We start from the raw sequence: 20388 nt of genomic DNA, 5'->3' as shown, positions 1-20388 counted from the left end.
TGCATTGATCCTCCCTATCTTCCTATTTCTACTCTCGCTAGCAAGTGGCACTGGGAGTAATCCAGAGATTACTACCTTCGAGGACCTACTCTTTAACTTCCCAGCTCCTGAAAATCTGACCGTAGGACCTCAATACCTGCCCTTGCTATGTCGTTAGTACCAACATGTACCGCAACTTCTGGCTCACTCCCTTCCCCCTGAAGAATATCCTGCACCCTCTCCGTGAGGTCCTTTACCCTGGCACCAGGGAGGCAACACACCATATGGGACTCACGATAACTGTTACAGAAATGCCTGTCTGTCCCCTGACTATGGAATCACCTAATACAACCGCATTACAACACTTTGCTACTCCCTCCTGTACAGTCCCTTGCCCCCCAGTCCAGTCGGTGCCATCTGGACTGTACTCCTTCAGGGTATCGTCCACTGTTGAGTATCTTTAGAACATTAGAACATTACAGCGCAGTACAGGCCCTTCGGCCCTCGATGTTGCGCCGACCTGTGAAACCATCTGACCTACACTATTCCATTTTCATCCATATGTCTATCCAATGACCACTTAAATGCCCTTAAAGTTGGCAAGCCTACTACTGTTGCAGGCAGGGCGTTCCACGCCCCTACTACTCTCTGAGTAAAGAAACTACCTCAAACATCTGTCCTATATCTATCACCCCTCAACTTAAAGCTATGTCCCCTCGTGTTTGCCATCATCATCCGAGGAAAAAGACTCTCACTATCCACCCTATCTAACCCTATCTGTTTGAGAGTGGCACACACCCCAAAGACCCTTGCACCTCCTGCTTCTTGCTCGTCTTCCAGATGGCCACCCACCTTGTATCTTGAACTCCTACTGTCTGTGGGGTGACCTGCTTGTGACTGTTAGTCTGAAGTATAACAAATCTTCTCCACTCCAACATTGGCTGCCTCCCCAGACGGGATTCTGGGATTCCTACAACCTCTGGGAACAGCCGTTGGCTATTTCCCAAAACACAACTGGTTGGAGTCGTCACATCTGTAGGATTTTCTTTATATTGTTTCACAGGCTGTGGGCGTCACTGGCTAGGCCAGTATTTATTGCCCATCCCTAATTGACCTTAAGAAGGTGGTGGTGAGCTGCTTTCTTGCTGCTGCAGTCCATCTAGTGTAGGTACACCCACAGTGCTATTAGGAAGGGACTTCAGGATTTTGACCCAGCGGCAGTGAAGGAACGGCAATATAGATCCAAGTCTAGATGTTGTGTGGCTTGGAGGGGAACTTGTAGGTGGTGGTGTTCCCATGCATCTGCTGTCCTTGTCCTTCTACGGGGTAGAGGTTGTGGGTTTGGAAGGTGCTGTCGAAGGAGCGTTGGTGAGTTGCTGCAGTGCATCTTGTAGATGGTACACACTGCTGCTACCATGCGTAGGTGGTGGAGTGAATGTTGAAGGTTATGGATGGGTTGCCAATCAAGCCGGCTGCTTTGTCTTGGATGGTGTCGAGCTTCTTGAATGTTGTTGGAGCTGCACCCATCCAGGCAAGTGGAGAATGTCCCATCACACTCCTGACTTGTGCCTTGTAGATGGTGATCAGGCACTGGGGAGTCAGGAGGTGAATTACTCGCCACGAAATTCCCAGCGTCTGACCTGCTCTTGTAGCCACGGTACTTATATGACTGGTCCAATTCAATTTCTGGTCAATGGTACCTCCCCCCCAGCATGTTAATAGTGGGGGATTCAGCGATGGTAATACCATTGAATATCAAGCGGAGATGGTTGGATTCTCTCTTGTTGGCTCGAATGTAACTTGCATTGGGAGAGTCTTGTGTTTCACTCATGCAGGGTCATTGGGGAAATTCTGTGAGATTGAGAGAAATCTCAATGGGACTAAGAGGGATTGTGAGTGTTTTTACAGGATTGTGCTATTTGCCTAATTTAGGGTGATATTCCATAGCAGTACTGAGGGAGTGCTGCATGTCGGAAGTGCCGTCTTTCAGATGAGACGTTAAACCCCAGGTGGATACAAAATATCCCATTTCAGTATTGAAGAAGAGCAGGGTGATCTCCCCACCATCACTAAAGCAGATTATCTAGTCTTTCTTATATCACTGGAGGTGGTGGTGTGGTGGTAATGTCACTGGAATAGTACTCCAGAGCCCAGGCTAGTGCTCTGGGGATATGGGTTCAAATCCCACCATGGCAGATGATGGAATTTGAATTTAATTAATAAATCTGGAATTAAAAGCTAGTCAAATGGTGACTATGAAACCATTGTTGATTGTTGTAAAAACCCATCTGGTTAACTCATGTCCTTTAGGGAAGGAAATCTGCCATCCTCACCTGGTCTGGCCTACATGTGATTCCATGTGGTTGACTCTTAAATGTCCTCTGAAATGGCTGAGCAAGCCACTCAGTTCAAGGGCAATAAATGCTGGCCTAGCCAGTGATGCCCACAAACGAATTAAAAATATCACTGCTTGAGGGAACTTGCTGTGCAAAATTGTTTGGTACATTGCCTACATTACAAAATGACAACACTTCAAAAGTGCTTTGCTGGCTATAAAGTACCTTGACACATCCTGAGATTGTGAAAGGTGCTTTTTAAAATGAAATTCTTTCTTCCCTTCTTTGCCTTGGTAGAATTTCAATAAATCTATTAGTTGTGCTTTGAGCTGGCATTTTGTGATGGTTGGCGTAGACACTAGTCAGCGAGTTCTGTTTTTTTTTAGCACAAGTCACGGTGCCTTCCACAAGCAGCACGCCTGCAGCGAAGCCGACCACAGTAACCACGACGACCACCACCAGGAAAGCTCCGCTGACCACCATCGCCGTGGGTGCAATCAACCAACTGGTACCGGACCAGCGCCCCATCACTCCCAATGTCCCCAACACGAGACGGACACCTTTATCCAACCAACTGCCTTTGCCACAGAGATACTGCGAGCCGACAGAGGCCAGAGGCATAAAATGGCCATCGACACAGCAAGGTGTACTGGTGGAGCGACCATGCCCCAAGGGGACTAAAGGTATGAGGCTTGCTTTAATAAACTGGAACAGTAAGAAATGTACTGGTTAGAAGGATTGTTTGCTGCTGCCTATTGTGCTGATGTTCATGAACAATCAACCCCTGATCTGTCTAACACACAAAATAGTTATGTCTAAACATTGCCTAGCACCGGGTTCTCAGTTCCCAGCACTGCCTGGCACCAGAACCTCAGTTCCCAGGGCTGTCTGCTCAATCAGCAGCCCATCCACCACCTTAAATATCAACTCCCTCCACCACTGGCACACAGTGGCTGCAGTGTGTACCATCTACAAGATGCACTGCAGCAACTCGCCAAGGCTCCTTCGACAGCACCTTCCAAATCCAAAACCTCTACCACCTTGAAGGACAAGGGCAGCAGTGTGAGGGGAAGAATGGCAGCAGCTAAAACCCTCCAGTTAGAATTCAATGCCCAAGCATTTCATGTGCAATTAAATTCCTGTAGTAATAAAGTGGCTGTGCGATAAACACTTCAAGTGCAGAGCTTGTAGTGACCCGATTGAGGCAGATGTACAATCGTGGCGATAACTCCATGTACCCGTTATAACTGTTTGTCTGTGTTACAGGTATCGCCTCCTACCTCTGCCTGGTTTCACTTGGACTCTGGAGCACCAGAGGACCCGACCTCAGCAATTGCACCTCGCCCTGGGTAAACCAGGTGGCACAAAAGGTAACTGTGGAGGAGAAGAGAGACTTTGGGGTCCAAATACAGAAATCACTAAAAGCTAGTGGACAGGTACAAAAATTTAGTTAAAAAGGCTAATGGAATGTTGGCCTTCATGTTGAGTGCTGGAATACAAAGGGGTGGAATTTAAGTAAATGATACAAAGTTCTGCTTAGACCCCGTCTGGAGTGCTGTGTTCCGTTCTGTGCATTGCACCTCAGGACGGATATATTAGCCTTCGAGGCAGTTTAGAATGTTACTGGGGCTAAAAGGGTTAAATTATAAAGACAGGTTGCATAGACTTGGCATGTATTTCCTTGAGTATAGAGGATTAAGGGGTGATCGAACTGAGCTGCTTAAGATGATTAAAGTAGTTGATAGGGTAGATTGAGAGAAACTATTTCCTCTGGTGGGGGAGTCCAGAACAAAGCCGGGGGGACATAACCTTAAAATTAGAGCCAGGCCATTCAGGGATGATGTTAGGAAGCATTTCCTCACATGAAGGGTAGAGGGAATCCGGAACACTCTCCCTCAAAAAGCTGCTGCGGCTGGAGGGTCAACTGAAAATTTCAGAACTGAGATTGATAGATTTTTCCTGGCAAGGATTTTTTTTTTTATTCATTCATGGGATGTGGGCGCTGCTGGCTAGGCCAGCATTTATTGACCATCCCCAATTGCCCTTGAGAAGGTGGTGGTGTGCCACCTTCTTGAACCGCTGCAGTCCATCTGGGGTAGGTACACCCACAGTGCTATTAGGGAGTTCCAGGATTGTGACCCAGTGACAGTGAAGGAACGGGCGATATAGTTCCAGGTCAGGAGGGTGTGTGGCTTGGAAGGAAACTTGCAGGTGGTGGTGTTCCCATGCATCTGCTGCCCTTGTCCTTCTAGGTAGTAGAGGTTGTGGATTTGGAAGGTACTGTCAAAGGAGCCTTGGTGTGTTGCTGCAGTGCATCTTGTAAATGGTACACACTACTGCCACTGTACCTCGGTGGTAGAGGGAGTGAATGTTTGTGAATGGGGTGACAATCAAGCAGGCTACTTTGTCCTGGATGTTGAGCTTCTTGAATGTTGTTGGAGCTGCACCCATCCAGGCATGTGGAGAATATTCTATCACACTCCTGACTTGTGCCTTGTAGATGGTGGACAGGCTTTGGGGAGTCAGGAGGTGAGTTACTCGTCTCAGGATTCCTAGCCTCTGACCTGCCCATGTAGCCACGGTATTTATATGACTACTCCAGTTCTGTTTCTGGTCAATGGTAACCCCCCAGGATGTTGATAGTGGGGGATTCAGCGATCGTAATACCATTGAATGTCAAGGGGAGATGGTTAGATTCTCTCTTGTTGGAGATGGTCATTGCCTGGCACTTGTGTGGCGCAAATGTTATTTGTCACCTGTCAGCCCAAGCCTTGATATTGTCCAGGTCTTGCTGCATTTCTACACGGTATGCTTCAGTATCTGAGGTATCCCAAAAGGTGCTGAACATTGTGCAATCATCAGCGAACATCCCCACTTTTGACATTATGATTGAAGAAAGGTCATTGATGAAGCAGCTGAAGATGGTTGGGTCTAGGACACTACCCTGAGGAACTCCCGCAGTGATGTCCCAGAGCTGAGATGATTGACCTCCAACAACCACAACCATCTTCCTTTGCGCTAGGTATGACTCCAACTAATGGAGTGTTTTCCCCCTGATTCCTATTGACTCCAGTTTTGCTAGGGCTCCTTCATACCATACTCGGTCAAATTCTGCCTTGATGACAAGGGTAGTCACTCTCACCTCACCTCTTGAGTTCAGCTCTTTTGTCCATGTTTGAACTAAGGCTGTAATGAGGTCAGGAGCTGAGTGGCCCTGGCGGAACCCAAACTGAGCATCACTGGGCAGGTTATTGCTACGCAAGTGCCGCTTGATGGCACTGTTGATGACACTTTCCATCACTTTACTGATGATTGAGAGTAGACTGATGGGGCGGTAATTGGCCGGGTTGTATCCTGCCTTTTTGTGTACAGGACCTACCTGGACATTGCCGGGTAGATGCCAGTGTTGTAGCTGTACTGGAACAGCTTTGCTAGGGGCACAGAAAGTTCTGGAGCACAGATCTTCAGTACTATTGCCAGAATGTTGTCAAGTCCCATAGTCTTTGCAGTATCCAGTGCCTTCGGTCGTTTCTTGATATCAAGCGGAGTGAATCAAATTGGCTAATTGTTGCAAATGCTTCGGCCTTATCTTTCGCACTGATGTGCTGGGCTCCTCCATCATTGAGAATGGGGATATTTGTGGAGCCACCTCCTCCTGTTAGTTGTTTAATTGTCCACCACCATTCACGACTGGATGTGGCAGGACTGCAGAGCTTAGATCTGATCCGTTGGTTCTGGGATCGCTTAGCTCTGTCTGTCGCATGCTGCTTATGCTATTTGGCATACAAGTAGTCCTGGGTTGCAGCTTCACCTGGCATGCCCTCCTGCACTCTTCATTGAACCAGGATTGGTCCCCCGGCTTGATGGTAATGGTAGAGTGGGGGATATGCTGGGCCATGAAATTACAGTAGTTGAGTACAATTCTGCTGCTGCTGATGGCTCCACAGTGCCTCATGGATGCCCAGTTTTGAGTTGCTAGATCTGTTCGAAGTCTATCCCATTTAGCACAGTCGTCGTGCCACACAACACGATGGAGGGTATTCTCAATGTGAAGACGGGACTTTGTCTCCACAAAGACTGTGCGGTGGTCACTCCTACCAATACTGTCATGGACAGATACAGAACCAAGGCAGTTAGATAGAGTTAAGATACAGATCAGGCAGAATCCAGTTGAATGGTGGAACAGGGGCTGAATATCTCCCCATGTTCCTATGAAGAGGCAGATACACAAGAATGTGTATAACAGAGAGGGTTCCATGGCGCGTTTCTGCTGATTTATGTAAATTGCCAAAGGCACAGCATCCAAAACCGTTGAGTCAGCAAGAGTCACCCATGCTCATGGGCAAAATTTGTGCTTTTCTCATTTTTTTGCAATTAAAGTATATTAATTACAAAAGTTATGACCGAGATGGGAGGAATGCACTTTCTTTTCTAGTCCCACTTCTCCGCAGGTCACAACATATATTTGGAAAATGTTTACCCAGTTACCGATACGGTCATTCATATATTCTACTTGTTATCCCATAATATAGTGCACCAACCAGGTTTCTTTAATAAACAAAATTATCAGTTTATTATCAAACAAGACTTATCCAGTAACAAAGCAAAGCATTAACACACAGATTGAAATATTTAAAGTTCCCATTTTAAATTACACACACACACACACACACACACACACACCACACACACACACCCACACACACACACACACACACACACACACACACACACACACACACACTCTGGAAAAAAATACAGAAATTCTCTCTACGGAGGTCTGTTACAAAAAAAGAATACTTTGGCCAAATACCTGCTAATTCTTGAAGAAAAAAGAGAAGATATGGAAGGAAGTCAGTTGTCCCTTTTGGTCTGGTGTCCTTGTATACGGTGACGGGTCACCGGGATCTTTTCTAAAGCAGTTCTTTTCAGGTGGCATTGAGAATTAAGCTGGCAGGTTTTTACAGCTTCTCAGGAGAGTTTAAGCACCAGGGATTTTAGTTCTCCCATACTGGATCTTTGCAGGGATTCTTCACAGAGGTAGAGAAAGAGGTGAGCTGAGTTGTTTTTTCCTTGGCAAGTTGATCTCCAACTATCTTCAAAACGGGTCACACCCCAAACAGAAAGTCAACTTCCTGACCTCCATAAACCTTGGCATGTGGCTTCTCTGTAAACATCTTCCAGACGGGTCGCCAAGGTTTCTGTTGTTTATTGAGTGTAAAGTACATGATTTACAGCACAGGTTGTTTTCAAACAACGTCTCAAGTGTCCTTTCAGTGAACTTGATTTTTAAAAAAACACATCCTTGGAATCTTTTCAGTTTTCACACAAGTCCTCAAAAATAAAATATTAAAAAATGGAAGCTCTTTCGTAACACAAAATAAATATAAGATTAAACATGAATATTTTAAGAAAACCTGAGTTGGTCACTTGTAGGGGTAAAAAACAATATTTTGGAGTTCACTGAATAGGATACAGATGATTAAGTATAATTAATTTCCTGTTGGATAGGATAGCCCAGTAGTTACAATAATAGACTAGCAAAGAAGAGATAATGAGTTCAAATCCTGACATAGCAAGTACTGAAATTGTAGCCAAAAGTTTTTGTTTTGTTTGTTTAAAAACCTATCTGGTCTCCAGTCCCACATTGTGTGGTTAACTCTTTAATGCCCTCTGAGTTTTTACCAACTTTCAGTGATAAGAGAAGAGCCAACAAACCTAACAGCAATGACGCAGCCAACATATCCCTCCAAGTTGCATATATCTCTGTCCCTTCATCATTGCTGGATCAATATTGGACATGTTGGTCATGTTGGAGTTGTATAGAACTTTGGTAAAGCCACAGCTGGAGTACTGTGTGCAATTCTGGTCGCCACATTATAGGAAGGAAGTGATTGCACTGGAGGGGGTGCAGAGGCGATTCACCAGGATGTTGCCTGGGTTGGAACATTTAAGCTATGAAGAGAGGTTGGATAGGCTTGGGTTGTTTTTGCTGGAGCAGAGAAGACTGAGGGGTGACCTGATCGAGGTGTACAAGATTATGAGGGGCGTGGACAGGGTGGATAGGGAGCAGCTGTTCCCCTTAGTTGAAGGGTCAGTTACGAGGGGACACAAGTTTAAGGTGAGGGGCAGGAGGTTTAAGGGGGATTTGAGGAAGAACTGTTTTACCCAGAGGGTGGTGACGGTCTGGAATGCACTGCCTGGGAGGGTGGTGGAGGTGGGTTGCTTCACATCCTTTAAAAAGTACCTGGATGAGCATTTGGCACGTCATAACATTCAAGGCTATGGGCCAAGTGCTGGCAAATGGGATTAGGTAGACAGGTCAGGTGTCTTTAATGCATCGGTGCAGACACGATGGGCCGAAGGTCCTCTTCTACACTGTATTATTCTATATATTCTATAATATCTTGGAATTTCTTAAGTATCATCAACACAAGAGCTACAGCAGCTCAAGGAGGAGTCCCACCACCACCTTCTTGGGATGGGTAGTAAATCCATCCTCGTCAATTTTGCCCACGTCCTGACAGCAAATAGAAATTCTACTGGCAAGAGAGTCGTTAACCAGAAGTCACCTGATTTAAGACAATTGGCCAAAGAACCAGAGGGGAGATGAGGCAAATTTCTTTTGCACAGTGAGTTGATATGATTTAGAATGCACTGCCTGAAAGGCTGTTGGAAGCAGCTTCAATACAATTGGATAAATAATTGAAAAGGAAAAAGTTGTATGGCTGCGGGGAACGATCAGGGAAAGTGGGACGAGTTGGATGGCTTTTTCAAAAGAGCCAGCACAGGCATGATGGGCCAAATGGCCTCATTATCTGGTGTAAAATGCTATGATTTGCCCCCTTTTAGGTAAGCTCAGCGAATTGCTTTTCTAAGTTAAGTACTGTTGGCAGTAACTACTGCCCATTTATTGTCCACTCCTTGGTATTGTTGCAAGCACTGCTGTGCCAGTCTTAGACAAGTGTAATTCCAACCGTTTCTTTTTTCATTCTTTCATGGAATGTGGGCATCGCTGGAAAGGCCGGCATTTGTTGCCCATCTCTAATTGCCTTTGACAACTGAGTGACTTGCGAGGCCATTTGAGAGGGCAGTTAAGAGTCATTGCTGTGGGTCTGGAGTCACATGTAGGCCAGACCAGGTAAGGAAGGCAGATTTCCTTCCCTAAAGGACCTCAGTGAACCAGATGGGTTTTTATGAGAACTGATGATAGTTTCATGGCACCATTACTGAGACTGGCTTTCAATTCCAGATTTTTAATAATTAATTGATTTTAGATTCCACCAACTGCCATGGTGAGATTTGAACCCGTGTCACCAAGGCATTAGCCTGGGCCTCTGGGTTACTAGTTCACTGGCATTACCACTATGCCACCATCTACCCCCACTTGCGGTGGCGGGGGTGGGGGGGGGCGCTGTTATTCCATTGCACAGATCGGCCTTCAGGAGAAGCTGGTTGCTTTCAGCAACTCGTAGCCTGCAAGAGCCATCACTCACTTGGCTCCTGATAGTCAGACCACAATCTGCTGTTCACGTGAATGTGCAGCCGGCCACTCGTTAAACCCAAACCTGTCAAACAGCCTCGCCGTCATCAGGCATTCAGATGAACGGCCACCTTCTTGTAACACCACAGCCTGTACCGAAGGTTGAAATCCTGGGTTAGCAGGAGGGCGAGAGCCCTGACTGCACAGCATGGTTCCTGGGATGGGGGGGAAAGGAGTTACTGAGTCTCTGATTCACATCCACCATTTATGACTTGGGCACAGACACAGTAAGAGTTCAACGGCTGCTTCCTTTGCAGATTTTTCTGACTTGGATCTTCCTGTGCAAATTTGTCTAACTTGGGCCTTGTCTCCACAGATTAAGAGTGGGGAAAATGCAGCTAACATTGCGAATGAGCTGTCCCGTCACACAAGAGGTCCGATTTATGCCGGTGATGTCAGCTCCTCTGTCAAACTGATGGAACAGTTACTGGATATTCTCGATGCCCAGCTGCAGTCTCTGAGACCCAGTGACAAGGAGTCGGCGGGACGGAGTTACAACAAGGTTTGAGTAACTTTCCCTTATATTGACATCTGTCATTACAGGTACAATCAGCATGCACAGGGCTTCCAGTTCAGGAGCAGGGGAAAGAGCGAAAGAAAGGGAATGCTGAGCAAAGAGAGAGAGAATTCCGAGCAAAGAGAGCAAGAATGCAGAGTAATGAGAGAGAGTGCAGAGTAAAGAGAGAGAATGCAGAACAGGGAGAGAGAGGAAATGCAGACTAGAGAGAGGGAGAATATAGAGCTGAGATAGAAAGAGGGGGAGAGAAAGAGGAAAAAATAAAAAGGCTTGCATTTATATAGCACCTTTCATGGCCTCCTGACATCACAAAGCATTTTACAGCCAATGTATACCTTTGAAGTGTAGTCACCTTTGTAATATAAGAGAGAGAGAAATCTCAGACCAGGGAGACAGAGAAAAAAAGAGAAGGGAAAGAGAGAGTGAGATTGAGGGTCAATTTTAACTCTTAGGTAGAAAATGAGCGGCAGCGGACCAGCTGCAGTTTGCATCCCACCCCAATCCATCCCACCCCATCCCACCTCATCCCATCCCACCCCACCGCAATCCACCTCATCCCATCCCAACCCAATCCAGCCCATCCCATCCCTACGCATCCCACCTCATCCCTTCCCACCCCAATCCACTGCATCCCATCCCTATGCATCCCACCTCATCCCATCCCATCCCAACCCAATCCATCCCACCCCACCCTACCTCATCCCAACCCTGCCTCTCCCACTCCATCCCACCTCACCCTACCCCACTCCTTTCTGTTGGAGTAAGAGGTTGAAGAGATCAAAGGATCAGAGGAAGAATGGAGGCAATGAGAGAGAAAGATCAAGGGACCAGAGAGAGAAAGGAAGGCCAGCAGATATAGAGTGTTGGGGAATGTGTGTTAAGATTGTTCACTGAGTTCACAACAGCAGTTTTTAAGATTTGGTATCACAGTACATGAGTGTTTTTTGTACAGATTGGGTGCTGGGAAGTGGCTGCTGGCTGCAACCTTCCATTCATTTTAATGTTCATGCATTTACATAGAAAGAATGATTTCTCCAAACATCCTCCATAAATAGCAGTAAGAAAAATCCTGTTTTAGTGCAAAAAAAATTATCGAACTATTTATCTGTGTGGTTATGAGGAATTGGAGAGAAAGGGTTGGCAATGCGGGGATAGAAGAGTCAGTGGGTGAATAAAACTATGTCAAATGGAGTTCAATGTCGACATTTGTGATGTCATCCACTCTGGGCCCAAGAGGTAAATGGTGAGAAACTAGGAACAGTAGAGGAGCAAAGAGGTTTGGGAGATTTAAAAGCTTGTAGATTAGTACAGAAAGCAATCAAAGAGGCTACAAGACTGTTGGCCTTCATCTCAAGGGGGCTTGATTACAAAGGAGAGGAAATGATGCTTCAGCTATACAGAGCTTGGGTTAGACCACATCTAGTAATATTTGCGCCAACACAAGTGCCAGGCAATGACCATCTCCAACAAGAGAGAATCTAACCATCTCCCCTTTGATGTTCAATTGCATTACCATAGCTGAATTCCCCGCTATCAACATCCTGGGAGGTTACATTTGACCAGAAACTGCCACATAAATGCTGTGGCTACAAGAGCAGATCAGAGATTAGGAATTCTGCAGCGAGTAATTCACCCTCCTGACTCCCCAAAGCCTGTCCACCATCTACAAAGCACAAGTCAGGAGTGTGATGGAATACTCTCCACTTGCCTGAATGAGTGCAGCTCCAACAACACTCAAGAAACTCGACACCGTCCAGGACAAAGCAGCCCCCTTGACTGTCAACCCATCCACCCCCTTCAACATTCACTCCCTCCACCACCAACGCACAGTGGCAGCAGTGTGTACCATCTACAAGATGCACCACAGCAACTCACCAAGCCTCCTTCGACAGCACCTTCCAAACCCGCGACCTCTACCACCTAGAAGGACAAGGGCAGCAGACGCAACTCCTTTCCTAACAGCAGTTGGTGTACTACACCAGATGGACTGCAGCGGTTCAAGAAGGCGGCTCACCACCACCTTCTCGAGGGCAATTGGGGATGGGCAACAAACCTTGCCAGCGACGCTCACATCCCATGAACAAATGAAAACAAAAGACTACTGCATTCACTTTTGCCCACTACATCTCAGAAAGGATACATTGGCCTTGGAGAGGTTGCTGCACAGATGCACCAAAATGATACCGAGATTTAGAGGGGGTTATTGTGAAGAGAGGTTGCATAAACTTGGCTTGTATTCCCTTGAGTATAGAAGGTTTGCAGGATGATCTAATGAAGGTGTTTAAAGTGGTAATAGTATTCGACCAGATAGGTAAAGATAATTTATTTCCTCTGGCGGGAGGAATCCAGATCAAGGAGGCACAATCTTAAAATGATAGCTATGCCATTCAGCAACAAATTCAGGAAAAACTTGTTCACACAAAGTGTATTAGAAATCTGGAACTCTGTCTGCCAAAAAGCTGAGGCTGCTCGGAGACAATTGGTGCTCTCAAGGCTGAGATCGATAGATTTTTGTTACGTGAGGGTTTCAAGGGATTGAGAGTAAGGTGGGTTGAGAAAGAGATCAGTCATGGACTAATTGAATGATGGAGCAGGCTAGAGATCCTGTGTGACCTACTCCTGTCCCCAATGCTCCTGTGTAAGTTTAAAATGAAGGCACTGCTTGCATATGCAGGCACTCCCACTGTGTGTAGGACAAATTAGACCTCAGGACATTGAGAATTTAGAGTGGGGAAGCTGGTAACTCCCAGTAGTAGCATCTTCCTCTGTACATGTGTAATGACTGGCAGCTTCTGAGACTTAGTGACGTATGTTGTGCTATTTCTCTCTTTCCCTAAATGTAATGGCCACAGATTCAAAGACGGGAGAGGACCTGCAGGGCATATATAGAGGTAGGTGAGCACTCGTGTGAATGTGTTGGTGTTCATGCTTGATTAACGTATTTTTCTCTGTAAGCTTCATCTCTGTGCCAGATATTTATTCTTAATCCTTCCTCTGCCTCTACCTTACCAGCACTTCCCCCTTCCTCTCCATCTCTATATTTTCCCCCTAAAAAGTCAGCTTGGCTCAGTTGGTAGCACTGTCTCTGAGGATCGGAAGGTTGTGGGTTTAAGATGCACTCCAGGGCTTGACAGTCTAATCTAGGCTGGCATGTCAGGAATTGGGACAGACTGGGCCAGTGTGCCCTGTACTGGGACAGACTGGGCCAGTGTGCTCTGTACTGGGACAGACTGGGCCAGTGTGCCCTGCACTGGGACAGACTGGGCCAGTGTGCCCTGCACTGGGGACAGACTGGGGCAGTGTGCCCTGCACTGGGACAGACTGGGCCAGTGTGCCCTGCACTGGGACAGACTGGGCCAGTGTGCCCTGCACTGGGACAGACTGGGCCAGTGTGCCCTGCACTGGGACAGACTGGGCCAGTGTGCTCTGCATTGGGACAGACTGGGCCAGTGTGCTCTGTACTGGGACAGAATGGGCCAGTGTGCTTGCACACTGCCCTGGAGATTATTCACTAATCCCTGGAGACTTCAGAGCAATCCTGGAGCATTGACAACCCCACCCTAAGGTCCCTGTTATAAATACAGATGTGATTTGGTTCCAGGCTGTTGTGCAAACTGTGGATAACCTGCTGAGACCAGAAGCTCTGGAATCCTGGAAAGATATGAACACAACGGAGCAGGTTCACACGGCAACCATGCTATTGGACATCTTGGAGGAGGGGGCCTTCCTGCTGGCAGACAACCTCAAGGAACCAGCTAAAGTGAATGCCACCACTCAGAATGTTGGTGAGTATCAACTGTGTGGCAACAACCAGCTGGGGACCTGCTCGGATGCCCTGGGTCCTTAGTGAGATGCATCCCATAATTGTAATGTCTTGTATGTCTAATCTATTGGCATCATTCTATCCAACCAAACCAGAACATACCAATGAGCACAACCTGGACCCTGCCTCCTACCCCAGTGACTCGCTATCATGGACTGTCCCAGTAACCCACTGACGCTCCCCCATCATAGACTGACCCACTAGCCCAGCGACCCCCATCATAGACTGACCCACTAGCCCAGCGACCCCCATCCTAGGCTGTCCCACTAGCTCAGTGACACCCCCTCTCATCATAGACTGTCCCACTGGCCCAACAACACCCCCCCCCCCAATCATAGACTGGCCCAGTGACCCCTCCCCCATCATTGACTGTCCCACTAGCCCAGTGGACGCCCCTCCCCTATCATAGACTGTCCCACCAGCCCAGTTGACGCCCCCCCCATCATAGACTGTCCCACCAGCCCAGTGGACCCCCCCCATCATAGACTGTCCCACTAGCCCAGTTGACCCCCCCCCCCATCATAGACTGTCCCACTAGCCCAGTTGACCCCCCCCCCATCATAGACTGTCCCACCAGCCCAGTGGAAACCACCCCCCCCCCATCATAGACTGTCTCACTAGCCCAGTGGACCCCCCCCCCCATCATAGACTGTCCCACTAGCCCAGTTGACCTCCTCATCATAGACTGTCCCACTAGCCCAGTGGACCTCCCCATCATAGACTGCCCCACCAGACCAGTGGACCCTCCCCCCCCCCATCATAGACTGTCTCACCAGCCCAGTGGACCCCCCCATCATAGACTCTCACTAGCCCAGTGGATCCCCCCATCATAGACTGTCCCACCAGCCCAGTGGACCCCCCATCATAAACTCTCACTAGCCCAGTGGACCCCCCATCATAGACTCTCACTAGCCCAGTGGACCCCCCCATCATAGACTGTCCCACCAGCCCAGTGGACCCCCCCATCATAGACTCTCACTAGCCCAGTGGACCCCCCCCATCATAGACTGTCCCACCAGCCCAGTGGACCCCCCCATCATAGACTGTCCCACCAGCCAAGTGGACCCCCACCCATCGTAGACTGTCCCACTAGCCTAGTGGACTCCCCCCCCCCCCCACCCCCATCATAGACTGTCTCACTAGCCCAGTGGACCCCCCCCATCATAGACTGTCCCACCAGCCCAGTGGACCCCCCCCCCGTCATAGACTGTCCCACTAGCCCAGTTGACCTCCTCATCATAGACTGTCCCACTAGCCCAGTGGACCTCCCCATCATAGACTGTCCCACCAGACCAGTGGACTCCCCCCCCATCATAGACTGTCTCACCAGCCCAGTGGACCCCCCCATCATAGACTCTCACTAGCCCAGTGGATCCCCCCATCATAGACTGTCCCCACCAGCCCAGTGGACCCCCCATCATAAACTCTCACTAGCCCAGTGGACCCCCCATCATAGACTCTCACTAGCCCAGTGGACCCCCCCCATCATAGACTGTCCCACCAGCCCAGTGGACCCCCCCATCATAGACTCTCACTAGCCCAGTGGACCCCCCCCATCATAGACTGTCCCACCAGCCCAGTGGACCCCCCCATCATAGACTCTCACTAGCCCAGTGGACCCCCCCCATCATAGACTGTCTCACTAGCCCAGTGGACCCCCCCCCCATCATAGACTGTCCCACCAGTCCAGTGGACGCCCCCCCCCCCATCATAGACTGTCCCACTAGCCCAGTTGACCCCCCCCATCATAGACTGTCCTACCAGCCCAGTGGGACCCCCCCCCATCATAGACTGTCTCACTAGCCCAGTGGACCCCCCCATCATAGACTGTCCCACTAGCCCAGTTGACCCCCTCATCATAGACTGTCCCACTAGCCCAGTGGACCTCCCCATCATAGACTGTCCCACCAGCCCAGATGACCCCCCCATCATAGACTGTCCCACTAGCCCAGTGGACCTCCCCATCATAGACTGTCCCACCAGACCAGTGGACCCTCCCCCCCATCATAGACTGTCTCACCAGCCCAGTGGACCCCCCCATCATAGGCTGTCACTAGCCCAGTGGACCTCCCATCATAGACTGTCCCACCAGATCAGTGGACACTCCCCCCCATCATAGACTGTCTCACCAGCCCAGTGGAACCCCCACCATAGACTGTCTCACTAGCCCAGTGGACCCCCCCCATCATAGACTGTCCCACCAGACCAGTGGACACTCCCCCCCCCATCATAGACTGTCTCACCAGCCCAGTGGAACCCCCACCATAGACTGTCTCACTAGCCCAGTGGACCCCCCATCATAGACTGTCCCACCAGCCCAGTGGACCCCCACCCATCGTAGACTGTCCCACTAGCCTAGTGGACGCCCCCCCCTCAAATCATAGACTGTCCCACAAGCCCAGTGGACCCCTCCCCATCATAGACTGTCCCACCAGCCCAATGAGCCCCCCATCATAGACTGTCCCACCAGCCCAATGACTCTCCCCCCATCGTAGACTGTTCCACCAGCCCAATGACCCGCCCCATCATAGACTGTCCCACCACCGCCCCCCCCCCCCATCATAGACTGTCTCACTAACCCAGTGACCCTCTGTCAGACTATTTCTCCTGGCACAGAGACCTTTTGCTTCAATGGCTTCCCCTGGTAACTTATTCCAAAACTTTATTGCCCTTGGGTGAAGACATTCCACTTGACTTCCCTTTATATGCCAACGTTCCTAATATTTAGCTTCTGTCCCCTGGGAATTGAGCCCTTCACTATAAATAACAGTTTCCCTTTATCAACGTGCCAATCCCCTTCAATATTAATGAAACCTTAAGTCTCAAGTCTTTTAATCTTTGTTTCCCAAACTGAGACCTTTGCTCAGCCTCTGCTTCCACCCTGTCCTTTTCCTCTATCCCTCACTTTGCTCAGATGTCTTTCAAACTCCTTACAATCAGCCCCATTTTCTCCATCTTCTCAACACAAAATGCACACTGGATCTACTTTTCACCCAGCTCCCTTTGTTTCCTCGAATCCACCCTTTCCAAGTTCCTCAGACATTATGTTGAAACCCAATGACTCTTTCACGACTCCTTGTCCGAGTGCCACCAGTCTATCCTCTGACTTACCCAATGCGCCAAGCCTACCAAAGTCACCAGTGACGCTCTGTGACTTACTGGATTCCTTTTGTTCTCTTTAATTTCCTTGACATCTTCAATGCTGTTGACCGTTCCATTGTCTTCCTGCTCCTCAAACTGTGCACTGAACTCTTTTTGTCCACCGCACATGTCTCAACCGCGCTCACTCACTACATCTCGAGCAGCTTCCCCTCCCCAGAGTTTCCGTCAGCTGAACAATGTCAGCAAAACCAAAGCCATCGTCCTCACCACATGGTGTTAAATCCATCAAATCACCCTGACTTGTTCTCTTGGGCTAATTCACTGATGCAGTGAGAAGTAAAATGGGAGATTGACCAGTAATGTATTTAAAGTCTTGTGCAGAGTATTCATTTCCTGAGGTGTCAAACTTACTTCTCGTCACACTTGCTCTCTCACTTTGTTGCTAACATGCCTATTATTATAAAACAGACTATCTTTACTGTCCCACCTACACAGTGTCCCTCTGTATACAATCACACACACCCTATCCCACCATCTGTACTTACCTCCTCTCATCACAGACCCTGTTTGCACATCTCCTCCTGTCTGGGCTCAGTCTAATCTGGTGCCGTCGTCTATTGGTATAATTGAGTTGCGAAGGCTCGAATCATCATCTGTGCATTGATACAGGAAACGGGAAACATTGTCCTGTTTCCAACGAATATGAACTCAGTGCTAACCACAAGCACTTTTTTCTTTCATCTCTCTCACCATCCCCCTCTCTCTCTGTCTCCCATTATCTGTCCATCCCCGTCTCTGTTTCATTTTTTTGGCCCTTTGTGCCTCTTGCTCGTTTGGGCTGTTTATTTATCGGTTGCTTCTCTTATTACGTCACTTTTTTTCTGTTCCTGCCCCTCTTCTGTCCTCTTTCTTGTGTCTCTGATGTTCTTTCTCCGGCTCTTGCTCCCTTTTTGTGTGTCGGTTGTGTCTACTGTTGTGCATCTCATTCTTTCTTTCACACTTGTATTCTCTGCATCTCTCGACTTCTCCTGTCTCTCACACACTATGTCTTGCTCTTTCATGCCCTATTATTGTATTTCCAATTTTCTCTTCCTCCTCTCCTCTCCTCCTCTCTTCCCCCTCCTCTCTTCTTCCCCTTCTCCTTTCTTCTTCCCCCTCTCCTCTTCTCCTTCTCTCCTCCCACTCTCTTCCCCCGTCCCCTTCTCCCTTCCCCATCTCTGTTCTCCTTTCTGCGCCCCTCTCTTGCTCTTTCCTTTCACCTCCTCTTCCCCCTTTCTCCTCTCTTCCTCTTCATCCCCTTCTCTTCCCCATCTCCCCTCCTCTTCCCCATCTCTCTCTTCTCCACGCTCTCCCCCTTCTCTTCCCCTTCATACCCTCTCCCCCTCTTCCCATCTCCTCTTTCCCTCCTTTCCCCCCTCCTCTCGCTCTCCTCCTTTCCCGTTCTCTTCCCTCCCTCTCACCGTCTCTCTTCTCTCCTCTTACCCATCACACTTCTCTCTATCTCTCTCTCGATCAATCCCTTATCCATTTCTCTTTCTCTCTCTCCCCACAGTGTTGGAAGTCTCTGTGCTCAGTACTGAAGGGCAGGTGAAGGAGCTGACATTTCCACACAGTTATCTGACAGAAAGCTTTATCCAGATCTCCCCGAATACCATCAAACAGAACAGCCGCAATGGTAAGTGTGAGCACCATTCAGACTGTTAACTCCTTTGCTTCTGAAGTGTGTTGGGTGATTGAGAACCATTCAAGCTGACAACAAATGTTTCTCAGTTATTTCTACAGCACCATCACCCCAACTAAGCAAGAATCTTCACAAAGCAAGGCATCCTTGAATGGATCTCCATGCATGATAGAATACCACTGTGTGTATTTGATCTGCTAATCTGGGTCGAATCCCTATACCTTTAAAGGATCCGTCTGACTTTGGCAGTGTTAGCTGATCACTTTGAGTCTGAAATTAAGGTGCATTAATAGTGACACTTCGAAAGCCTTTTCTCTGCCTCCTTCCCCCTCACAAATCCTTCTGGTTTGGAGGCTAGAGCAGGTCCTTGCTATGTAGCTGAAGATTCCCTCCATTCTCTATTTGTAGTCAGCATTAACTAAGATGGTTATGGTTCTGTTACAAACTGAGACAAGCGATCCTCCCCTGTGATATCATGGAGTCCCTGCACCAGATGTGCACAGAACAACAACCAAAAATGTGGGGCCAGGCAACAGGCAATCCCGGGTCCTGGCAACAGTCAGGCACAGTAACGGGCAACCCTTGGTCCTAGCAATGGGCAATCACTGCAACGAGCAGTCCCGGGTCCTGGCAATGGGTAGTCATGGCAACAAATAGTCACAGTAACAGGCAGTCCTGGCTCCTGGCTTGTACTTAGGAGTTCGTCACCGGAATTATTTTTTTATTATTCGTTCATGGGATGTGGGCGTCACTGGCTAGGCCAGCATTTATTACCCAGAGGGCATTTTAAGAGTCAACCACATTGCTGTGGATGTGGAGTCATATGTAGGCCAGACCAGATAAGGACAGCAGATTTCCTTCCCTAAAAGACATTAGTGAACCAGATGGGTTTTTACAACAAGCGACAATGGCTTCATGTTCACACTAGACTAGCTTTTTTTTTAAATTCCAGATTTTTTTATTAATTGAATTCAAATTTCACTATCTGCCGTGGTGGGATTTGGACCCACGTCCCCAGAGCATTAGCCTGGGCTTCTGGGCTACCAGTCCAGTGACATTACCACTACGCCACTGCTTCCCCAAGAGCAAAAAGGGTTAAATTATGAGTACTGTTTGCCTAAATGTGAGTGTATTCCCTCGAGTGTAGATTATTAAGGGATGGTCTAATCGAGGCATTTAAAATTATAAAAGCATTTGATAAACTAGTTAGAGAGAAACTATTCCCTCTGGTGGGTGGGTCCAGAACAAGGCGACAAAACCTTAAAATTAGAGCTCGGCCATTGACGGGCAATTCTTCACACAAAGGGTAGCGGAAATCTGGAACTCTCTCCCCAAAAATTCTGTTGAGGCTGGAGGTCAAGACTGAGAGAGAGATTTTTGTTGGTTAGGAGGACCAAAGGGTATAGA

The 20388-nt window shown here is 48.3% G+C and overlaps 1 protein-coding gene across 1 annotated transcript in view; it reads left to right on the top strand.

The window, feature by feature from the left end:
• LOC137355542 (adhesion G protein-coupled receptor L1-like) overlaps positions 1 to 20388 on the top strand; it is a 392986-nt gene that overhangs the window by 273561 nt on the left and 99037 nt on the right. The window contains exons 5-10 of the mRNA XM_068020788.1: positions 2702 to 2998; positions 3582 to 3685; positions 10175 to 10360; positions 13228 to 13266; positions 13977 to 14160; positions 18853 to 18975. Of these exons, the coding sequence (XP_067876889.1) occupies positions 2702 to 2998; positions 3582 to 3685; positions 10175 to 10360; positions 13228 to 13266; positions 13977 to 14160; positions 18853 to 18975 (933 nt within the window). The remainder of the gene's footprint in view (positions 1 to 2701; positions 2999 to 3581; positions 3686 to 10174; positions 10361 to 13227; positions 13267 to 13976; positions 14161 to 18852; positions 18976 to 20388) is intronic.

Source organism: Heterodontus francisci, chromosome 43 (genome assembly GCF_036365525.1).
Source record: "Heterodontus francisci isolate sHetFra1 chromosome 43, sHetFra1.hap1, whole genome shotgun sequence".
In the NCBI taxonomy this organism is placed as follows: domain Eukaryota; kingdom Metazoa; phylum Chordata; class Chondrichthyes; order Heterodontiformes; family Heterodontidae; genus Heterodontus; species Heterodontus francisci.
Note: the sequence above shows the minus strand (reverse complement) of the source record. Positions and strands in the feature narration are given on the sequence as shown.